The sequence below is a fragment of the Colobus angolensis genome, unplaced genomic scaffold (genome assembly GCF_000951035.1).
Source record: "Colobus angolensis palliatus isolate OR3802 unplaced genomic scaffold, Cang.pa_1.0 Scaffold304, whole genome shotgun sequence".
NCBI classification, from domain to species: domain Eukaryota; kingdom Metazoa; phylum Chordata; class Mammalia; order Primates; family Cercopithecidae; genus Colobus; species Colobus angolensis.
The window spans coordinates 1,017,134-1,033,564 of record NW_012116311.1 but is presented as its reverse complement, the minus strand read 5'-3'; the positions used below and the strand labels follow the sequence as shown (position 1 = coordinate 1,033,564).

The 16,431-nt window shown below is 38.2% G+C and overlaps 1 protein-coding gene across 3 annotated transcripts in view; it reads right to left on the bottom strand.

Annotated features, from left to right (window-relative positions):
• The window catches only part of BCKDHB (branched chain keto acid dehydrogenase E1, beta polypeptide), a 250,327-nt gene extending 248,005 nt beyond the window's left edge, over positions 1 to 2,322 (bottom strand). For 2 of the 3 annotated variants that reach the window (XM_011950278.1, XM_011950279.1), the window contains exon 1: positions 2,047 to 2,322. In XM_011950278.1, the coding sequence (XP_011805668.1) occupies positions 2,047 to 2,242 (196 nt within the window). In that variant the 5' untranslated portion in view covers positions 2,243 to 2,322. The remainder of the gene's footprint in view (positions 1 to 2,046) is intronic. The other variant, XM_011950280.1, reaches the window with a different exon arrangement.
• Between the last annotated feature and the right edge of the window lie 14,109 nt (positions 2,323 to 16,431).

The following is a 16,431-nucleotide window of genomic DNA, read 5'->3' as shown; positions in this document are numbered from 1 at the left end:
TACTCCATGGAACATTTCTTCTAAATTCTCAAGAAGGTTATAAAAACTCCAGAGAATGATAGGATTATCCTTCTGACTACATAAGTTGTATTTGTATTAAAACTAAAAGTACGGAAAATACTAAACTAAAAGGAAATACCTGTAAGGATACACCCAAAATGTTAGTAGTGGGTGGCAATTTTTGTTTGGTTGGTTGGTTTTTGGGGTTTTCTTGAGATAGAGTCTTGCTCTGTCGCCAGGTTGGAGTGCAGTGGCACGATATCAGCTCACTGCAACCTCCACCTCCTGGGTTCAAGCGATTCTCCTCCCTCAGCCTCCCAAGGACCTGGGACTACAGGCGTGCGCTGTCATGCCCAGCTAATTTTTCTATCTTTAGTAGAGGCGGGGTTTCACCACACTGGCCAGGATGGCTTCCATCTCTTGACCTGGTGATCCACCCACCTCGGCCTCCCAAAGTGCTGGGATTACAGACGTGAGCCACTGCGCCCGGCAGATTTTGTTTTGTTTTGTTTTGTTTTTTCACTTTTTCTCCGTTATCCAAATTACCTGTAATATGTTTGTATTATTTTTAAAATAAGAACAAGTTTATATATATAAAATGATATATATCATAACATGATATCATTTTACTTAGATTTTAGTAAATTTACAACTATGGAAAGGTGGATTATTCTCCGCTTTGAAGATAGAATTGAGGGCTCATCTTGGCGGTGGGGAAAAAAAAAAACTACTATTAACCTTTATGGTACCTACTGTTTCACAATATTGGGACACCCTCCTAGTAAATTATATCTACATGCATCTTAGTACATTGTTTAGAATGGAAGCTCTGGAATCTGATCAATTAGATTCCAAAGCTGGAGCTCTGGAGCTACCACTAACTTATCTGTGTAATCCTGGACAAAGACTGTCTCAAGACTTCCATTAACCTAACTGCAAAATGGGAATAAAAACTTTACCAACCTTTTAAGGTTGTCCTAACTCTTAAATGAGATGATGAAACATACACACAGTGCCTGACCCTGGTAAGCACTCAATACATGTTCATTCTTATCCACAAGACACACTTCCAAAAATGTCAGCTCTAGCATGCACGTGAGAAGTTATTAGACAAAGAAGCAATACATGTTTCCCTAGTTTCCTGATATTCTGATGAGAGACACTGGATCTGATATTCTGATGAGAGACATTACATGAAACTTGCAGAAATGGTGAAAATCATGCAATAGTCATACTATGAGGAGTTTGCTAATACCCTTCCTATGGCCTCCTCCTCCCATCACCTTCACCTCCTTGGCTAAGTGGCAGCATAGCCCAGGACAAGCTCAGTACTAAGCTTAAGTAGAAAGTCTGGATTCTTTCTCATCTCTAGGAAGAACCTGTTCTGTGACCTTGGGAAAATGAATTCAATTACTCAGTCCCCTGGTTTCTTCTTACCTGTAGAAATTCTACAGGGATATAGATAGATAGATAGATAGATAGATAGATAGATAGATAGATAGATAGATAGATAGATAGATAGATAGATTTCTCTAGGTCAGAAGAAACCAAGGGACACATATATATATATATACACACACACACACATTTCTGTAGGTAAGAAGAAACCAAGGAACCGAGTAACAGAATTGATTTTATATATATTATATATACATAAAATGTCTCTACCTAAGCTAGTGACCCAGTCCCGGGCAGGCTGGAACACCTAAGGTCTGGGTTGAGAAAGTAAGGATGGAGGAACAGAAAGGGGGGGCGTTCCCTGGGCACCACCCCTCCACCCTCAGGCCCTTCCAGGTGGCAGTATGCCCTCTCACCCATCACAAAGGTGCGAGGGAGGGGGGACTGCGTCTCTGGGGCGGAACACTCACAAAAATAGAGCAAGAAGTGAATCACAGTTAGACCCTGGGGCAAGGAGGTTCCAGAGGGTAAGGCAGTTAATAAGCTGGGATGCAAGGATTGCAGCCTGCCGGCCCCTGCCCCTCGCGGGCGCCTGCGAGCCTGGGAGTCCGGGCTACAGCGGGACCGAGTGGGCAGTCCCTGGCTCACCGTACTCTCGGGGCTCCGGATCTGGCTGGAAAGTAAAATGAGCCACCTGCCGTCTCTGGGCCGCATCCTCGACAGTCGCGGAAGGGTGCAGAAAGCCCCGCGCCAGCCCCACGCCCCGGAACCGACGCCAGTGCCCCTCAGCCGCTGCCGCCCTGAGCCTGAGCACGCAGCCTGCAGCCGCCGCCACAAACGCCATCCCCGCTCACCGCCGGGGTTCGCAGGATTTGCCGCACACCGCCCGTGGGGAGGGCGAAGCACCCGAGGAGGCTTTCACATTGGTCGTGCCAGAGGGGCGGTCCTATGAAACGGACCAATCGGAACTAGAAATTTGGGGGCGGGGAAGGCGACGTGACGAGCTGGCCGGCTCCTGCTCCTCGTGCGCATGCGGAAGAGGGGAAGCGTGGGGCGGTGGTGGCGCCAATGAAATAGTTTCTGGGGTGGAGCCTCCCGGAGGTCAGTCCTGCGGCCCTCGGGTGAGGACCCGAGTCTGCAAAGCTCCACACGGTGCGTGGAAGCGATCTTTTGCAGTGTCATTTACAGTGCCATTTCCAATGTGTTTTTTTTCATTTTAACATCCATACTTTTTTTTAATGTCACCCTTTTTTATCCTCTCCTGTCTCTATTATTGTGTGAGAGGTGAAAAGAGCTACTGATTGGCATTGGTTATTGGTTTTGACTGCTGTAGTCACTGCTCAAAGCCTCCGCTCCTTATTCACACCCTCCTTAAAATGCTTAATAAGCATATATCGATTTTTATTTATTTTGTTTTTCCGCATTTAAATGAGAGATGAAAGAGGTAAACTTAGATTTCATCCTGCAAATCCACTGAATAGATTCAGATACATTTTGCCCAGAAGTAGCGAAAATTACCTGATTGGCTTAGTCTAAGCAGCTTAGAAACCTGGAGAATTTGTCACTAATTTTCACTTATAGTAATCAACTGTATAAATTTGTTTTAATCTAAGTGTTTACCAGGATACATTCTCTGTCCATGAATTTACCCAAAAAAAACCAGTAATGAAATATCATAAAATCAAATATGACAAGAGACAACAGTGACAGTGTGTCCATCAGATAAAAATGGAAGGGTGAGGAAGGATGGGCCCAAAACAGAATTTGAAGAAGAAAGGGGGAGAGAATGAAGCAGGAGTGGAAGAAAAGAACGTTCCTCTTCCATTATGCCTGGCCTCTCAACCCATCTTTGGTTTTGCATAGGGGCAAGGGAGGAGAAAGTAGAAATGGGATGAAAGGAAAGGCAGAGAGATGTGTTTTCTGACTGAGATTGAGAAACAGCAATTGTAAACTGCCAAAGGGAGAACCAGAATTATGTCTCCATTTTTCCTACTCCCACACTAAGTCCAAAAATTCAACATTGGGGAAATTTTTCATCTTGGCTTTTGTTAGTGTTCATTTCTGCTCTTTTAATAGTGTAGGGTATAGTGTTTTGCATGTGCATGAAGGGTATTTTTGTTTTAATGAAGGAAAGGGGTAACAAAATGAAATTAATTTGCATAGTCAAATTTGGGTTTAAACTAAAGAGAGTAAAGAACAAGGATAAAAATGAATAGAGCTTTTTTTTCTATTTGTTGATAATTTAGGGAGCTGGAGGTACTGAGATTACTTAGGTCAGGGAGAAAAAGAGAAAAATAATAACTGATGAGAATTTTATTGAACCTCTGCTATGTACAACCCAAAGACAAGCCACCATTGAGACAAATAAGATCAAGGCATAGTTTTACTTCTAAAATGTTCAAGTTGGTAGAGAAAAGAGACAGATTAGACAACTGCAATCGAATGTGATAGGGGTCCTAGAATAGTGCCAACAAAGTGAAACACAAAAAAAGCAATAAATTATTATTTGAAAATCAAGTGTTTCCAGATATAACTCTGAGCTAGACCTAAAAGATGACTAGAAGTTACTAGGCAGACTAGGGAGAAAAAGGCATTCCAAACTAAGAAGAAATTTGTACAAAGGCTAATAGGCACGAAGAGCCCAGTGCATTCCAGAAAGAGAAAGTAGCTTGGTGCTTCTAGATTCAGGGTATAGGGAATGATACAGGGTTGACAGAAAAAGTAGGAAAAATAGATTAAAGGGAGATTTTGAAGGCCTTTGTATGCTGGTCTAAGAGGTTTGAACTTTCAACTACATGCAGCCAAGAACAACAAAGAGAGCATCTGCCAGATTCACCTGCTTTGCAAACTAATTTTTTTAATTTCCCCCATGTCTACCACACCATTTGCCTGGTAACCATGAAAATATCTATGTTATTAGAGTGGGACTTTCCTCCGTTCCCCTAGCCCTGGCCACATTTACTCAATTTGGGAAACTGTCCTTTTCTGGGAATTTTGGAAGTGTATTTTAGAAACAAAGATCAGATTATCTTTAAATGCCACTAGGAACTGCAAAAAATGGGAGTTTTCAGTAATTTTGTGAACCAGAAAAGGTGAAGAGTGTGATTACATTTGAGTTCCTGATTCCATTTATTCCCAAGGCCTAACTGCTTTCTGGTCCTGGGGTTCTATGAGACATTACCGTATCCTTAATATATATTCCACTCTTTGCTTAAGCTACTTCCAATTGCAGAACCCATGACTGTGGAGTTGGAATACAAAGCAAAGTTGCTGTTCACTCTTCAGAATGACTCTTGTATCACTTACTCTCACTAAGCTTCACTACCTGTGCAACTTGTACTTGTTTAGTCTCAGCTTGCTTTTAGACAACCATTTTATATAGCAAGATGATAGTTTTGCAGTATTATATCCTGGCGTCTGCCTCCATTCAAACTCAAACAGAGGTATCGTGGAGGCAGAAAGAAAAGAAATCAAATTCTTGCTTTTGAATTTTAAAATAGATTTTAAACTTGATGGCAGAGACAATAATTTGAGAGAAAAGGTTGAATTCTATAGACTAGTTTCTGAGAATTAAACCTCAAAAACCTGAATGAGTTAGGACACAAAGATTAGTGCTGAAAGAAAAGATTGTAAATCACATACCAATGTAAAAGACGGTTTTTCTCACCTTCAATGGAGGTAGAGCCAAAGATTAGAAAGACCTGTAGGTATCCTTCTTTGTAGATGAACCTAGAAAAGTATCACTAAATCCTCAGGCTACCCAGCATGTCATGGCATTTGAAACAGCAGGATGTTTATCGCATGTGGCCAAAAGAGGTGCAGCTATGGCAGCAAGAGCCAGGGAACTTGAGGAGACTCAGAAATCAGAATGATAAGGGACTTGTGTCTAGAATATACTTACTAAAACTCTTAAACTCAACAATAAAAAAGAAAAATTACCCAGTTAGAAAATGGACAAAGAATTCTCATTCATTGATGGCGGCAATGCAAAATGGTATAGTCACTTTGGAACACAGTTTAGTTTTTTATAAAACTAACATATTCTCACCGTGTAATCCAGCAGTAGTGCTTCTTGGTGTTTACTCAAATAAACTGAAAATATATGTCCACATTAAAACCTGTGCAGAATATTTATAGCAGCTTTATTCATAATTGCCCAAGCTTGGAAGCAACCAAATAAACTTAATGGAATATTATTCAGCACTAAGAAGAAATATTAAGCTGGTTGTGGTGGCTCATGCCTGTAATCCCAGCACTTTGGGAGGCCGAGGCAGGTGGATCACCTGAGGTCAGGAATTTGAGACCAGCCTGGTCAACATGGTGAAACCCTGTCTCTACTAAAAATACAAAAATTAGCTGGGTGTGGTGATATACACCTGTAGTCCCAGCTATTCAGGAGGCTGAGGCAGGAGAATCATTTGAACCCAGAATGCTGAGGTTGCAGTAGGCCAAGAATGCACAACTGCAGTCCAACCTGGGCAACAGAGTGAGACTCTGTCTTAAAAAAAAAAAAAGAAAGAGAAATATTTAACCATGAGAAGACATGGAAGAAGTTTAAATTTCTATGACTAAGTGAAAGAAGCCAATCTAAAAAGGCTACACACTATATGAATCCATCTATATGACATTCTGGAAAAGGCCAAATTATGGAGAGAATAAAAGAGATGAGGAGTTGCAAGGGTTGGGAGCAGGAAGGGATAAATGGAAAATCACAGAGGATTCTTAGGGTAGGGAAAATATTCCGTATGATATTATAATGGTGGACATATAAATATGTCGTTATACATTGGTCCAAATGCATAGAATGTACAACACCAAAGTGAACCCTAATGTGAACTATGGACTTTGGTTGACAACTGTGTGTTAATGTAGGTTCCTTGATGGTGACAAATGTGCCATTGCAGTGCAAATGTTGATGATTAAGGAAGTTCTTTATTTGGGGGAAAGTATATGGAAATTCTCTGCACCCTCCTCTCAAATTTTGTGTGAACCTAACACTGCTCTAAAAAAATAGCCTATTTAAGGAAATGGACAAAGGATTTGAATGACATTTCTCCAAAGAAGATATGCAAGTGACCAATGAACACAAGAAAAGATTCTCAACATCAACAGTCATGAAAGAAATGCAAATCAAAACCACAATGAGATACCACTTCATATCCACTAGGATGATTAAAATAAAAAGAAATCTATAACATGTGTTGGTGAGGCTGTATAGCAACTGGAACAATTGTACATTGCCGGTGGGACTGTAAAATGATTCAGCTGCTATGGAAAACAGCTTATCAGTCCCTCAAAATGTTAAACACTTTTTAATTTTGTTCTTCTATTTCTCTTCCTTTCTTGTTTTTTTAAACATAGTTATCTTATGACCCAGCAATTCCACTCCTAAGTATATACCAAAGAAAAATGAAAAAGGGTGTACACCAAAGCTGGTACACAAATATTCGTAGCAGCACTATTCATAATAGCAAAAAAAATGAAAATAATCCAAATACCCATGAAATGATGAATGGTTAAACAAAAGTGATATATACATAAATAGAATATTATCTGTTGATAAAGAGTAATGAAGTAGTGTTACATGGATGAACTTTGAAAACATTATGCTAAGTGAAAGAAGTCAGTTTAAAATACTATACATTACACAATTCCATTTGTAAAAAGTCCAGAATAGGCAAATCAACAGAGACGGGAGGCGGGGAATGACTGCTAATGGATATAAAGTTTATTTTTGGGGTGATAAAAATGTTCTAAAATTAAATAATGTTGATGGTTGCACAACTTCATATGCTAAAAACCAGTGAACTGTACAATAAAAGGATGAATTTCATGATATTTAAATTATATATCAGTAGCACTATTATTTAAAAATTAAATTAGAGAAAAATAAAGTTGCATTTGTACATCTAAATATGTTGATTAAGAGATTCACTCCCCCTACAGCATGTTTAACATCAAGTGTATTAGTTCACAGACACTGTTTACATGAAATTGGTTTCAACTAAGGACTTGGGATAATGGAAAAGCTCCCTGATTTTCCTTACTTCACTGAATTACTACATGGAATGATCCTGCTGGGATCAAAAGAAAGTCCAGAACATAGTCAAAGCCAGTGTATTTGTTTCCTAGGCATGCTGTCACAAAGTAGCACAGACTGGTTGCAGAAATGTATTGTCTGTGATTCTGATCAAGTCCAAGATCAAGGTGTCAGTGGGACCATGCACCCTCTGAAACCTGTAGGGAAATTCTTCCTTTCCCTTCTGTTGGTTCTCTGGAATTCTTTGGCATCCCTTGGCTTGCAGCTGCATAAATCCAGTATGTGCCTTTGTTACCACATGTTGTCTCCACATCTTTGTGTAGCTATCTTCTTATAAGGACACCAGTCATATCAGATTAGAAGTCCACACTGCTCCAATCTAACCTCATCTTAACTTAATCGACTACATATGCATGACCCTATTTCCAAATAAGCTTAAATTCTGAGGACCGGGGGTTAGGTACTGGGTTTGGGGATAGGGGAGTGTCAAGCTCAGCTTATCTTTTGGGGGGCAGGGGCATAACAGTCAGAGACTTGGTTGCAAGAACAGAAGCTAACTGGATGAATACTTTTGATAAACTATTGGGAGGATGTTTACATTGTTAAAGAGTTTTTATAAACTGTTATATGACCTAAAGTCAGTTGGAGAAGGGTTAAAGATCTAGACATATTTGGTCTAGATAAGATTTTAAAAGTGATGTATTAACTCTCTCTCGAAGTTTGATGGGCTCCCTTGTAGAGGGGTTAAATTTACTATTTAGCTCCGAAGGGAAGAATAAGAAACAGGAAGAAGTAATTTCTAGTGTAATATAAAGAACTTCTTATTAAGTAGACTGTCATGGGAAGTAATGAATTCTCTGTCTTTGAAATAGTCAAGCACAGAATGGATGAACACTATTCAGGGAGCCTCTTGGGGGGATTTATGCTTCATTTATAGGTGGTTTAGGGTACTTCTAATTTTAAAAATTCTGATTCTACTATTCACTGGTGTGTACTGAGAGCCTCACATGTGCCAGAGACAATGTTTAAATCAACATTATTTTAAGACAACCCCTCATCTAAGCCACCTGTCCCATCCAGCATGTGAGTTATTCCTTCTTCCCCCTCCTCGGCATCTTGGCAACTCCTCTCTGGCTTCTTATGTCCTGCAGGGGCCTGAGATGCACTGTGATCAGTCTTTCAAACACTTTGAACCATGCTATGTAGACAGAAGCCCTGTAAGCCAGTCACTGAAGACAGGTCATCAAAAAGTGACATTATTGGAAGTTTGGGCTCAGTCCAGTGGAAGGATTTAGACACAATCAATGGCTCAGAAAACGGCTCCAAATATTAATATCTGCCTGTATGTAAAACAGTGTTTTAGAGAGAGCTACTCATCTGTAAAAATACATACCAGCCCAGCAGTAGTGATTTTTTAAAATTCCCCCAGGTAATTTATGAGTACTGCCAGGTTTCTCAAAGCTTAATTAAAACTAGGGCTTACATAATTGTGAATATTGGGACAAAAGAAATTTGAGACCCATATCTTACCTTACCTCCATCACAAACTTTATTGGGAACACCAGATGATGACCAGTGTGGAAAAAGAGAGAAGAGCACAGGGGCAGGCAGGCAGTGGTCACTACCAATGACCCTTGACAATTTGATCTCCTCACCATGTAAAGCCACTCCTAAACACAGGTAAAATAGAAGTCAGCCAATGTCACACGATGCACATTTAACCTACCCAAATTAACATGAGATTTTAAGTAGAGCAATTGATTCTTTCCTTTCTTTCAAACAGTACAAGCCCTGGACCAGTGGTGCTCCACCTTGACTTCACATTAGAATCACCTAGGGAACTTTCAAAACATACTAATATCCAGACCCCATGCGGAAAACAGTGTTGATACCAATGTTTCTATTCCCTCTGCTTTTAGGAACTCAGGTAGATTGAACTTCCCTAGCCACTGAAATCCAGCATAGCAATGTGTCTTGCTTTGCCAATCAATGAATTTGACCACAAGTATAGATGGGTATTCCTGGGTGGAAGAATTTAACACCTGGTAGCCGTTTCTCTAGTTCTCGTCCTCTGTCTCATCAGGTAGTAACATTTCAGAAACTAGAGCATCCACAAGCTGTCACTGGAATGGCACTACATGGAAAATCGCCTGCCCTTCTTCCATACTTGTTTGACCTGGAGCATGACTGAGAAACAATTTAAGAATGTATATTTGTATCTTTTAAAAATAGAACACGATTTCTAATCACAGACCTACTTTACATGGTGTTCAGCTATTCTAACATATCCTAACTCTTCAGGAAACATTCACAGTAATATACTTACTAAAAGTGCATTTTTCTCATTTTTCTACAACATGATGCATAAATGTAGCTACATGTTATTGTTGTGGATTTAAACTATTTTCAACTGTAATTTTACCTAGTCACAAGTTTTACCATGCACTTAGGTTATGGAATCTAAACACCTAAAACTGATGCAACTCTCCTCTACTGAGGAAACACCAAAATCTTTTCTATGCACATTTTAATCTCTGAAAACAACTGATGACAAAGTCTTACTACACTCACTTTACAGATGAGAACATAGGATCAAAGAGATTAAACTAAGTTGAGTTTAAGCAATTTAAAGTTTTCCAGTCTGTATTTTTCATATTTCAAAATGTGTGGCCTTATGCTGTGTTTCTCAAATTTACTTCTCAGAGTAATCCCTGAGAAACTTGTTCAAATTTTAGATTTTCTAGGCCCCATGCTGAGAAATTCTTATTCAGTAGGCCTAGGGTAGACTATCTGCATTTCTAATAAGCTTTCCCCCGTCCAATGTCTTTGATATAAATAGTCCACCTATGATACAAACCAAACCTATAAAAAACAAACAGCCTTTATATATACTGTGTTCTCTGTCCAGAAAAGAACAGTTACCACCTTTCCCCACTCACTCTTTTATCAAGTATGGCCATTAGGTTACAACTACTGAAAGCAATTCTTGCTAACTTACTCAGAATTATGATTACTTTTCAAAATACAAGATGGCAGAAACAAACAGACTCAGAAAGAACAGAAACCAGGATGGCCCCAGAGATTCAGGTAACAGGAGTTAATTTAGAGATGTGTAAGAATATGAAAACTCGTAAGATGAATTGGCTGCAACGTCTTTATGTGATGCTGCTCAAGATTCAGTTTCTAGGAGAGAGAATCTGACTAGCCGAGATTAGTTCATTGCTATCCCTTGACTAAGGAACAGTAGGGTATTCTATTGACCAAGACTATATACAAAGTAAAAAAAAGATTTCCCAGACATAACTCAAGGGGCTGCTACCAACCAAAAGGAGAATTGATGCTTGGAAGTCAAAAAAAGACCTAACGACTATACAGCTACCCTGCCCAGGAAGTACCCATGTGGTCCCTCTAGTCATTAGGGAAAAAAAAAAAAAAAAAAAAAAAATCCCACCATGAAAGTACTTCCTCTGAACAGAGACTGGAAAATTGCCACTAGAAGACTACTTAAATGTACTTCGGAATTTCTGTAGAAAATGGTGGCTTCGTAAATCTGAATATTCTTACATCCTCTCTTTTAAAAAGAAAGAATAAAGGGGAGCAAATTAAACACACACAATTTACATATACAGCATAGTTAGGACAGAGACGTCTATAAACTAAAAATGTATGGGAAAATGAAAAATAGACAACATTAGGCTCACACAGGTAGAGGGAGTCTAGAAAAAGCTTTATTTAGAGCAGAAAGATCATCTGAATAGTTCTAAATCTACAAAAGAAGCTAAATTTATACCTTAAAATATCCCAACAAACAAAACTTCGAGCTCAGATTGCTTCGTTGGTGAATTCCACCAAACATTTAAGTAAGAAATAATACCAATTATATAAAAAATCTTCCAATATATAGAAGAGAGGGTAATATTTCCCAACTCATTTTATGGTAACATTAACCTAATATTAAAATCAGATAAAGACACTATAAGAAAAGAAAACTACAAATATTCCTCATGGGGATAGATGCAAAAATCTTTTTTTAGAAAAAGCAAATATAATAAAGCAATATATAAAAAAGGACAGTATAACAAGGTCAAATGGGCATAAGAATTCATAGGAATGCAAGATTGATTTAACATTTGAAAATCAAGGAATGGAATTCACCATATCAACATACTGAAAAAGGAAAAAGTAATCATTTTAACAGAGGTAAATGGAAAAAGTAACCATTTTAACAGAGGTAAAAAAAAAAAAAAGAACATAGACAATACAAAGCAGAGATTGTTAGACTGGATGAAAAATCAAGATCCAAATAAATGCTGTCTACAGAAGACACCCTTTAGATTCAAATATCTAAACGTAAAAGAATAGAAAGATATATCTTGCAAGCACCAGCCATAAGAAAGGTAGAGAGGCTATACTAATATTAGAAAAAAATAGACTTTAAAACAAAAATAGTGTTTCTACAGATAAAGAAGTATATTTTTATGAAGACAAAAGGGTCAATCCATCAGGAAAATGTAAGCAATTATAAACATATATGTACCTAACAACAGAGTACCAACATACATGGAGCAAAAACTGACAGAAATGATGGGAGAAATGGACAATTTTATAACAACAGTTGGAACTTCAATAACTCACTTTAATAGTGGGTAGAACAAAGCAGAAAATCAGCAAGGAAATGGAAGACTTAAACACACTGTAAACCAACTAGACCTAACAGATATCTATAGAACACTCCACCTAAAAACACCAGACTGTACGTTTTTCTCAGGTGTATATAGAACCTTCTCCAAGATACAGTTAGGCCATAAAGTAAACCTCAATACATTTAAAATAATAGAAAGAGTTGGGCATGGTGGTGTGCACCTAAAGTCTTAGCTACTCAAGAGGCTGAGACAGGAGAATCACTTGAGCCCAGGATTTCAGGCTGTAGTACACTATGATTACACCTGTAAATAGCCACTGCACTCCAGCCTGTGCAATATAGTGAGACCCCATCTCTAAAACAAAAAGGAAAACGAGAATAGAAATAATGCAAAGTATTATTTCCTCTGACCACAATGGAATAAAGAATGAAATTAAAAATCAAATGGGTCAAAAAATAAATCAAAAGGAAATGATATGGTTTGGGTCTGTGTCCCAGGCCAAATCTCTTGTCAAATTGTAATCCCAAATATGGGAGGTAGGGTCTGGCGGGAGGTGATTGGATCATGGGGGCAGATTTCCCCTTCGGTGCTGTTCTCTCATGAGAGTGAGTTATCACAAGATCTGGTTGTTTAAATAGTGTGTAGCACCTCCCCCCATCTCTCTTCCTCCTGCTCTAGCCATGTGAGATATGCTGGCTTCCCTTCACCTTCTGCCATGATTGCAAGTTTCCTGAGGCCTCCTCAACCATGCTTCCTGTACAGCCGGCAGAACTGTGAGCCAATTAAACTTCTTTTCTTTATGAATTACCCAGTCTCAGGTATTTCTTTATAAGACTGTGACAACAGACTGATACAAGAAATTAGAAAATACTTACAGATGGATGAAAACAAAGATACAACATATTAAAACATATGTAACTAAAGTAGTGCTTAGAGGAAAATTTACAGCTGTAAATGCCTAGTTAAAAAAGAAGTAAGATCTCAAACCAATAACCCAAATTCCTGGTCTAAGACACTTTTGGGGGGGCGGTGAAAGAATAAACTAAGTCTAAAGCAATCAGAAGGAAGGAAATAATAGAGATTACAGTAGATATTAATGAAATAAAGAATAGAAAAAAGAGTAAATTATGAAACCAAAAGCTAGGTTTTCTGAAAACATCAAAAAAAAAAAAATTGACAAACTTTAAGTTAGATTGACCAAGAAAAAAGAGAAGAATCAAATTACCAGATCAGAAATGAAAGAAAGGAAATGATTTTTAGATGAAAGGAGTGAAAAGAATCAAAAGCCTTAAGTAGGTGAGAACATTTAAAAGGTATCATCTTTTTTCACATCTTAATTCCATTAAAAGACAAATGACTATTTAAAGTAAAAACTATGGGTGGGCGTGGTGGTTCACTCCTGTAATCCTAGGGCTTTGGGAGACTGAGGTGAAAGGATTGCTTAAGCCCAGGAGTCCAACACCAGCCTGGGCAACATAGCAATACTCTATCTTTAAAAAATAATAAAAAATAAAATAAATAAAGTGAAAATTATAACACTGTGTTGTGGGGTTTGTAATGTATTTAGATGTAAAACATAAGACAATAACAGGATAAAGGATGGAGTATAAATGGAAGTATACAGTCAAGATTCTTATAGTTTGCATGAAGTAATGTGATATTGAATCTAAGTAGAAGTGATATGTTAAGAATGAATCCCTAGAGCAATAATTCCTTACAATTCCTAGAGCAACCACAAAAAAGTCTTTCAAAGAGATATAACTAAAAGTTGAATTGAGAAATTAAAATGGAATAAACATTCAGCCCCAAAGAAAGCAACTCTATTAAAGATTCTTGGTAGGGTTGCTATATTCAAAGGATTATCTTGTAAAAGAAAACTGGCTGTACAAATAAGTTGGGGTAAATTAACTGTTATATGCTGTAATAGACACAGTGAGATAAGTAATTGGTTTAAATACCAGTTCTGTTTCTAGCTAAATGACCTTGAGTGTATCATTTAACCCTTCAAATCTCATGGAGAGAACATTAAAACTACCTAGAAGGATGTCATGATAACAAGATCACACGATACATACAATTTACTTGTACATACCAATCACTCAATAAGTATTTGTTGAATTAATCTACACATGTAAACACATGTAAAAGATGTATATGTGCCTGTTCCAGAAAAAAAGTCTAGTAATATTAACTAGGATTGTTTTTATTAAAAATTCATAATTACGGAAGATGCCTTATCTTTCGGAAAACAAAATAAAACAAACCCCCCCCCCACCAGCCCAAAAAACTAACAATTACGGATTGTAGTAGCTTGGTCAAGACACCAGGTGGCATGAGATAATAAAAATTATTACCACTCGATACTATTCTTCAGAATACAATTGTACAATGATTCGCATACTACATATTTAAGAAAGGTTGAGATTTAAATTTTCTAAATCAATGTACAGATTTGAAGGTGCCTTCTGATTAGTTCACCTTCCAATAGCAATTCCATTTCCGCCTTTCAGTGTATCTGCCTTTGCATCTGCCAAATAATAACAGGCTAAGCCTCATACATTGCATACATTATTTTATTTTATCTTCACACTCCTAAGAAGCAGTTATTAACTCCAGTTTATAGATAAGAAAGCTGAAGCTTAGGGCAGAAAATGGGGTTCGAACCAAGATTTGACAGAAATTTCTTTTAAAATTATGTTACCTGGTCTCCCATGGTCCTTAATTCCTATACAGAAGTATGATTAAGGAAATAGCTAGAGTAAACCTTTTCAAGCAAAATGCAAGAAGCAATCATCAAATTTATTATGCTTTATAAACTTGGATGTAGAGTTACAGTGGTGAATTTAGCAGACATAACTGCAAATTGTAAGTAAAAGCTTATTAATAATGCAAAATGTTTATGAAATACACACATAGCCAAGAGGTTTAAAATACCTTATGGTTTCTTTAAAAAGTAAAATATATAGTAGACAGGCATCACAAGTTTCCATTTACAAAGAAAGAACAGAGTACATGTGGGGATAAGTCATTTAATCAAAGTAACTCCCTCCAAACCCATCTTGGAATTGGCTTCAGAGTGTTCATGTGCTTGTTTTCCCAGATCAAAGTAGTGTATATTTACTTTCTTTTTCATTCAACAAAAATGTGTTGAATACCATGTGAAGACTAATACAAACTAGACACAAACCCTGCCCTCAAAAGTCTTTGTCTCTAAGGTAAAAAAATTAGGTAGAATAGTTTCTGGACTGGCTCACCCAAACTCAATTCCACTGGCACAATTACACTTACACAATTCCACTGACACTACAGCAGGATTTTCCTTCCTGTTCAGATGGTTACATGACCATCTATGTGGCTCAAGTGGTCACCAATATCTGTCATGCTGAGCAAGAGGCATTCTCGCACAAGTTAAGGTCCTGCCCTGGAGCCATAGCTGGAGGAGAGGAAGATGGATAATTAATGCTGCTTCCCTCTTTGGGTGTGGCTCACCAACCAACATAGATCCCCTTTCCAACTTTAAAACCCTTGGTGCACAGAAATGTCAATTCATCGGAAACATGTGTAAGCTAGGACAGATATAGGCAAGTTGTTCCAGAGACCATTCTGCAAAACATGTAGTGTGTAATACAAAGTAGAAAGAAATAACTCCCTCAAAGAATACAAAAACGGGTCAGGCCTGGTTACTCAGGTTTGTAATCCCAGCACTTTGGGAGCCCGAGGCAAGAAGATCACTTGAAGGCAGGAGTTCAAGACCAGTCTGTGCAATATAGCAAACTCCAGCTCTACAAAATAAAAATAAATTAACTTAGATGGGTGTAGTGGCACGTGCATCTAGTTTTAACTACTCAGAAGGCTGCAGTGGGAGAATATCTTGAGCCCAGGAGTTCAAGGTCGCAATGAACTATGATCACGCCAGTGCATTCCAGTGAGCCTGGGCAACAGAATGAGACCCATTTCTTAAAAAAAAAAAAAAAAAAAATTAACTACAAAAATGTTTCTCAGTGCGGTCCCTTACTACTGCCTCATCATCAGCTGGAATGCAGGTCAAAATACAAAGTCCTAGACTCTACTCTAGACCACTGGAGGGATAGGGCCTGGGAATTCCCATTACATTTTTTTCTCTTTTTTTTTTTTTGAGACGGAGTCTTGCTCTGTCGCCCAGGCTAGAGCGCAGTAGCCTGATCTCGGCTCACTGCAACCTCCACCTCCTGGGTTCCATGCCTCAGCCTCCCCAGCAGCTGGGACTACAGGCATACGCCACGATACCTGGATAATTTTTTTTGTGTGTATTTTTTTTAATTGTATTTTTAGTAGAGATGAGGTTTCACCACATTGGCCAGGCTGGTCTCA